Source organism: Rana temporaria, chromosome 2 (assembly GCF_905171775.1).
Source record: "Rana temporaria chromosome 2, aRanTem1.1, whole genome shotgun sequence".
Classification (NCBI taxonomy): domain Eukaryota; kingdom Metazoa; phylum Chordata; class Amphibia; order Anura; family Ranidae; genus Rana; species Rana temporaria.
This window is the reverse complement of record NC_053490.1, coordinates 181567314-181575241: the sequence shown is the minus strand read 5'-3', so window position 1 is coordinate 181575241 and position 7928 is coordinate 181567314. Positions and strand designations below refer to the sequence as shown.

The following is a 7928-nucleotide window of genomic DNA, read 5'->3' as shown; positions in this document are numbered from 1 at the left end:
TTAAAATGTTTGTAAAATCCTTTAACCCACTCTATTACAGTATATATATATATATATATATATTTTTTTATATATATATATATATATATATATATATATATATATATATATATATATAAAAATAAATAAAATGTACAATGTGTGTGTTTCTGTAAAATAAATGCGGGGAAGAAAGCTCCGGTGGGTCACAGAACACAGAAGCGCAGAGCGGCGCTATAACAAAGGTATTTGGCACAATTATATTACAAAAACACACACATTGTACATTATCTAATACTGTAAAAGAGTGGATTATAGGCTTTTACAAGCATTTTAACTCGGTTCACACTGAGGATTCTTGTCAGGCAGGGAGAGAGACGGGGAGAGAAGATCGCACATTACATAGTAAGACCTACCCCAAAAATAAGCCCTACTGTGTCTTTTGTTGCCAAAATTAATATAAGACCGGGCTTATTTTCGGGGAAACACGGTGTATATATATATATATATATATATATATATATATATATATATATATATATATATATATATATATATATATATATATATATGTGTGTGTGATTATATATAATTTATTTATTTTTTCATTCTCACAAATCCACAGATTCCCATTTATTTTCTAAACCAGTTTTATTCTCAGTCAGTGGTTATGGATAGAGATGACAAGCTGGTTACTCCTTTTGAAACACACTTCTTGATTTTTTTTTTTAGTTGTGATTGCTAAAACCGAGCATAACAAAATGACACAATTTTAAATAATATAAAAAGTCTTCTTATGCTATAATAGTTACATTTACATTTTTCCCAAACATAACATTTACAGCAGAATCACAAACCATATAAATAAAAACACATAAAACATGCACATATAAAAATAGATGCATAGCCAAATGGCACTTCATTTATAATCTGCTGTAGTGGTAAGGATGCTGTGTGCCTCAAAGCTCATTACTAGAGCCGATAAAACAGCACCAAAATATCTACAACTTGAAATACACAAGGACCATGTACTTTCTAATGTTGTAGTGTGTAAAGAAAGGACGCCATGTTTACTCAGGGATTGCTTGTTACTAGTCCCAAAAAAGACCATAGGCCAGCAGTTTCTTCCAGCCAATGAAATACATACTTGGGGGTCTATGGATAAATGTTTTCACAAAACTTTCCCTGGGATTCACACATTTTTATAATGGGATTTAACTGGTAAATGAGTAAACCCTGGGTGACAGATACACAAATCTTGTGTGATAAGGTTTATAAACTGACCTCTAGAAGTGTCACTTCGGGACCCAAGCATGCTAGAAAATTTCTACTCTTCATGTTAGCAAAGGTTTACAGCCAATTTCTTGTATGGGTTTTTCACAACGCAAACCCCAACAAGAGGAACCCACAATCGCTCCAACTGGCATTGGATGTTTTTTAGAGAACAGTCAGATTTTGGATCTTTTCATATAGGATGAAAGCACAGAGTACGTACAGCCATTTTTAGAAAATATGCAACAACTAGAGTAACAAGACATGGGGGGGGGGGGGAGCATTGATCCTTTATAAGGTAGCAACAAATCTGGTCACCAAGCATATAGAAGTGGAGGGGTCATATCTTTAGCTGTCCCAGCCCTGGAGCTCATCAGGGATTTATTGTCAAGCAATGTGAGGTCTACTTAACTAAACACAGTTCCTTGATTGTATCATGGGTAATAGCGACTTTTGTGTCCAGATGATACAGTAAGAGGAAGGGATACTGATGAAAGAGACGACACTTCCCAGTAAAGGCTGTGCGACAAGAAAAGTCTATAAAGGGTGATCATTGAGATTGATTGAGACAGGATCACGCCAACAGTTATAACCTGTGGAGAAGAAGAGAGAGAGCTTGTGAGGTTGTCAGCCAAGGTCCTGTCCCCCCATTTCACAGGGCACCCACAAATAATGTAACATTCACAAAAAAACAAAAAGCCCTCTACAATGATTTGCATTTTGCTTCCACATTTTTTTTTTGATATAACAAAATACCTAATAAAGAGCTGCCAAACATGGCCAACTGTGTCTAAGGCCCCTTTCACACTGGGGCGGGAGGAGTGCCGACGTTACAGCGGTGCTATTTTTAGCGGCACTATACCGTCGGGCAAAAACGGGTTAATACCGCCGGCAATGCGCCTCTGCAGAGGCCGTATTACCGTGGCTTCCCATTGCTTTCAATGGGAAGGAGTGGTAAACACACCGCTCCAAAGATGCTGCTAGCAGGACTTTTGGAGTGGTCCTGCTAGCGCCCTCAGGCTTTCACACCGAGACTGCAGGGCAGGAGTTTTTCAGGGATGGTATTTAGGTGCTATTATTAGCGCTAAACCGCCTGAAAAACTCCTCAGTGTGAAAGGGGCCCAAGCCTAACAAATTTAGCTGTAACCATCTCACAGACATCCACGGAAGTTAACACCTCCACAGGAGCGTCTTCTGATGAGAAGGGTTGAACAAAATTGCCATGCAAGTTCACTGCAATTAGCTAAAGAATTAAAAAGCCAAACTGGGGCGATTGTTTCCGGTTCCACAATATGTCGTACTTTGCAGAGGAATCACATGCATGGGTGTTGTCCATGCAGTAAGCCTCTCCCAAAGCCCTTGCACAAAAAAGCCTGCCTAGAATTTGGCAGAACCATGCTGAAAAAGAAGAAGACTACTGGGACTCTGCAGTCTGGAGTGATGAGACCAAGATAAATGTTTTTGGAACTGATGGCTTCAAAATTGTATTGTATCACAAAGGTGAGGCGTACAAAGAAAAATGTGTGGTGACTATAGTGAAACATGGTGGCGGCAGTGTCCTCCTGTGGGGCTGCATGAGTGCTGCTTGTGTTGGGGAGCTGCATTCCATTGATGGCATCATCATAATTTACATTTGTCCTGCTCTATATTGAAAGGGAAGATGCTACCATCACTCTGTGCCCTTGGTCGTCATGCACTTTTCCAACATGACAATGATCCAAAACACACCATTCTTGCATTTCTGAAGAACAGGGTGAAAGTGATTTAGTGGCCAAGTACTGTGGCTCAGATTCTCAAAGGGCTTACAACGGCGCAGCGCCATGTACGGCGTTGTAAGTCCTAATCTGGGCCGTCGTATCTATGTGACTGATTCTTCGAATCAGTTACGCATAGATATCCATTAGATCCGACAGGCGTAAGTCTCTTACGCCGTCGGATCTTAACTGCAATTTTTTTTTGGCCCGCTAGGTGGCGCTTACGTCGATTTCCCAGTCGAGTATGCAAATTAGCTAGATACGCGAATTTCCGAACGTACGCGCGGCCGACGCAGTAAAGTTATGACGTTTACGTTAGGCTTTTCCCCGGCGTAAAGTTGCCCCTGGGTCTATGAGGCGCAATCAATGTTGAGTATGGCCGTCGTTCCCGTGTCGAAATTTGAAAACTTGCGTTGTTTGCGTAAGTCGTCCGTGAATGGGGCTGGACGCCATTTACGTTCACGTCGAAACCAATGACGTCCTTGCGACGTCATTTGGAGCAATGCACCCTGGGATATTTGACGGACGGCGCATGCGCAGTTCGTTCGGCGCAGGAACGCGCTTCATTTAAATGCTACACGCCCCCTACCCGCCAAATTTGAATTCCGCCGGGTGATTTACGTTACGCCGCCGCAACTTTACATGCAAGTGCTTTGCGAATAAAGCACTTGCCTGAAAAACTTGCGGCGGCGTAACGTAAATCAGATACGTTACGCCCGCCCATTTTTACGCCGATCTACGAGAATCTGGGCCTGTATGTCTCCTGATCTGAACCCAATTGAGCACCTATGGGGAACATTGAAGAGACAAGTTTAGCATCATTCTCCATCAAGCATCCAGGCTCTAATAAAAGGTCATTCTTGAAGAATGGAAAAAGATAGATGTTGCACTGTCGCCAACTTGTTCATTCCATCCCTAGAAGACTTGGTGCTGTCCTTATCATGGAGGTCATACACAATACTAGATGTAGTCGTTTTTCTTGTTGGGTGTATTCATTTTTACATCAATTAATTTGAGTAAAAATTAAGATTTTGTAATCCAAGTTACAATATTAACCTTACTTTCATGTAATGAGCTAAACAAAATGTCCTATAAAAGTTGTCGAAACTTTGGAAATTGTTCTTGTGTACATTGAGAGACTGATTACAATCTTACATTTCAAAAGGGGTGTACTCATTTATGCCGAGCTGTGTGTGTGTGTGTGTGTGTGTGTATGTGTGTGTGTATATAATATATATATATATATATATATATATATATATATATATATATATATATATATAACACACACACACACACACAATTGTGAAGTGAACGGAAAATGATAAACGGTTTTCCATTTTTTTTTTTTTATAACTGAATGTGTGAAAAGTGTGCATTTGTATTCAGCCCCCCTGAGTCTTTGTAGAATCACCTTTCACTGCAATTATGGCTGCAAGTCTTTTTGGGGGTGTCTATACCATCTTTGCACATATAGAGAGTGACATTTTTGCCCATTCTTCTTTTCAAAATAGCTCAAGCTCTGTCAGATTGGATGGAAGGCGCCTGTGAACAGCAATATTCAAGTCTTGCCACAGATTCTCAATTGGATTTAGGTCTGGACTTTGACTGGGCCATTCTAACACATGAATATGGCTTTGATCTAAACCATTCCATTGTAGTTCTTAGCCGATTCTCTGATTATTACTCTCCTTGCCTGGCCTGTCAGTTTAGGTGGACGGCCATGTCTTGGTAGGTTTGCAGTTGTGCCATAATTTTTCCATTTCCGGATGATGGATTGAACTGTCCTCCGTAAGATGTTCAAAGCTTGTTTTTTTTTTTTAATAACCTAACCCTGCTTTAAACTTCTCCACGGCTTTATCCCTAACCTGTCTAGTGTGTTCCTTGGCCTTCATGCTGCCGTTTGTTCTCTAACCAACCTCTGAGGGCTTCACAGAACAGCTGTATTTATACAGAGTTTATATTACACACAGGCAGACTCTATTTACTAATTGGGTGACTTCTGAAGGCAATTTTAAATAGGGGTATTAGAGTAAAGGGGGTTGAATACAAATGCACGCCACACTTTTCACAAATTTGTAAAAAAAAAAAAAAAAAAAAAAAAAATTAAAACCATTTATAATTTTCCTTCTACTTTACAATTATGTGCCACTTTGTGTCCATCACATAAAATCCCATTAGTTAAGTTTTTAGTTGTAACATGACAAAATGTGGAAAATATCAAGGGGCATGAATACTTTTTCAAGGCACTGGGTATACACACACACATATGCCCAGTGCCTTGAAAAAGTATTCATACCCCTTGATAGATTATATATGCACACACACTTAATTACCAAAAGTATTGGGACGCTTGCCTTTACATGAACTTTATTGGCATCCCAGTCTTATGCCCTGTACACACGATCACTTTTTGTGATGAAATAAAATGACATTTTTAAAAATGTCATTTAAAATGATCGTGTGTGGGCAAAATGTCATTTTATGTCTTCTGAAAAATGACAAAAAAAAAATTCGAACATGCTTGAATTTTTTATGTTATTTTTTAAAATGTCATTTTTTGGGTCATAAAAAATGATCGTGTGTGGGCAAAAATGACGTTTTAAACCCGCAGATGCCCAGAAGCAAGTTTTGAGACGGGAGGTTAAACTACCATTCATAATGGAGTAAGCACATTCATCACGCTGTAACAGACAAAAAAGCATGAATCGTCTTTTACCAACAAGTAACCAACTAAAAGCAGCCTCAAGGCGAATAGAACTTCCCCTTTAGAGTGCCGTCGCTTTGTTCATCATTTTTCAAAATTGATGGTGTGTGGGCAACATCATTTTTAATGATGAAGTTGGAAAAATGTCATTTTTTTCATGATAAAAAATGACATTGTTTTTCATCACAAAAAGTGATCGTGTGTACAGGGCATTAGTTTAGTCCGTAGGGTTCAAAATTGAGTTGGCCCACTCTTTGCAGCTATAACAGCTTCAACTCTTCTGGGAAGACTGTCCACAAGGTTTAGGCGTGTGTCTATGGGAATGCTCGACTATTCTTCCAGAAGCACATTTGTGAGGTCAGGCACTTATGTGGATGAGAAGGCCTGGCTCACAGTCTCTGCTCTAATACATCCCAAAGGTGTTCTATCAGGTTGAAGTCAGGACTCAGTGCAGGCCAGTCAAGTTCCTCCACCCCAAACTCACTCATACTTGTCTTTGTGGACCTTGCTTTGTGCACTGGTCCAAATCATTTGGTGGAGGGGGGGGGGGGGGATTATGGCGTGGGGTTGTTTTTTAGGTGTTGGGCTTGGCACCTTAGTTCCAGTGAAGGGAACTCTTGAGGCACCATCAAATCAGACATTTTGGACAATTTTATGCTCCCAAATTTGTGGGAACCACTTGGAGGGATGGCCCCTTCCAGTTCCAATAGGACTGCGCACCAATTAGAGCGGAGACTGCAAGCCAGGCCTTCTTGTCCACATCAGTGCCTGACCTCACTGGAAGAATGATCCAACATTCCCATAAACACGCTCCTAAACCTTGTGGACAGCCTTCCCAGAAGAGCTAAAGCTGTTCTAGCTGCAAAGGGTGGGCCAACTCAATATTGAACCCTACGAACTAAGACTGGGATGACATGAAAGTTCATGTGCGTGTAAAGGCAGGCGTCCCAATTACTTTTGGTAATGTAGTACATTAATATTATATATATATATATATATATATATATATATATATATATATATATATATATATATATATATATATATATATATATATCCTGTACAAGAGCACTTTTGGTAAGCAAAGCGAAGCAAACAGTAGTGTGCAAGGGATATTTTTGTAGCAATAAAGTGCATGATAGAATGGAACAAAACACCAGTAAATGTATAAATGTGTCAGATTAGATTATGAAGCATACCTTTTCTCTTTGATATTCTTTAAACAAGTATGAGATGGCTGCAAAACATGGGTGGCATAAGAACCACAATAAACAGCCCTGAAACACAAAAAACAGTGATTCACATTATTTGCTTTGAACACTTTAGTCATCACCAAGTTCCACAAAAACACAGGATTATGCAAGACTAAGGAGAATCTTCCATGTAATAAAAATAGCTCATTTACTAGTGACAGGTCACTTAACCATGGTTTTTTATAAAGACAGCTATATATTTTTCCAGTGTTACATGCATCATTACAGCCCAGTTACAGGCAAGGTGGCTGATTCATAGAAACTGGAATAAAAAAAAAAAAAAAAGTAATTATTTCCCACAACCACCATCAGAATTCCAGATTATTATTCCCATAATAAGAATGTTAAAACATGTTTAGATGCTATGATTAACAATTCCACCTCCTGATTGTTAAATGAGGCCAGCTACCACATTACATGGAAATTTGAGTTAAGAGGCTGTATGGACCGCCTGCCGTAGTTATACGTCGCTACGTTGAAGAGGAAATGTTATGGTAGCAAATAGCTACCATAACCCCGGTATCCTCTTAAAGAGCGGGCGGTCGGCTTTCAGATAAAAATGGTCTGTGGCGGTTTTGCTGCAAGATCACTTTTAAGCAGTGGGAGGGGCGGGGGATGATCCCGCCGCCGCTTAAAATTGTTATGATAGCAACTAGCTACCATAACCCCGGTATCCTCTTCAAGAGCGGGCAGTCAGCTTTCAGATAAAAGTGGTCTCTGTGGCGGTTTTGCTGTGAGATCACTTTTAATCGGGACCGCCCCCCCCCTCCCGCCGCTGCCTCTGCTCCCCTGTGTGACATGGAGAATATGGCCCCCACCCATCTCCATATCATTGCAGGGCAGAAGTGACATCCAAAGGTCACTTCCGCCTAATGCTCTTAAAAAGGGATTTTTTTTTTAAAATCACATTCAATTTTTTTTATTTTTATTGCATTTCTGTGTAAATATGAGATCCGAGATCTT

General features: G+C 39.8%; 1 protein-coding gene across 1 annotated transcript in view; it reads right to left on the bottom strand.

The window, feature by feature from the left end:
- Window positions 1–611: 611 nt before the first annotated feature.
- The window catches only part of GPR180 (G protein-coupled receptor 180), a 48416-nt gene continuing 41099 nt past the window's right edge, over window positions 612–7928 (bottom strand). The window contains exons 8-9 of the mRNA XM_040336095.1: window positions 6912–6989; window positions 612–1844 (exon numbers count right to left, since the gene is read on the bottom strand). Of these exons, the coding sequence (XP_040192029.1) occupies window positions 1686–1844; window positions 6912–6989 (237 nt within the window). The 3' untranslated portion in view covers window positions 612–1685. The remainder of the gene's footprint in view (window positions 1845–6911; window positions 6990–7928) is intronic.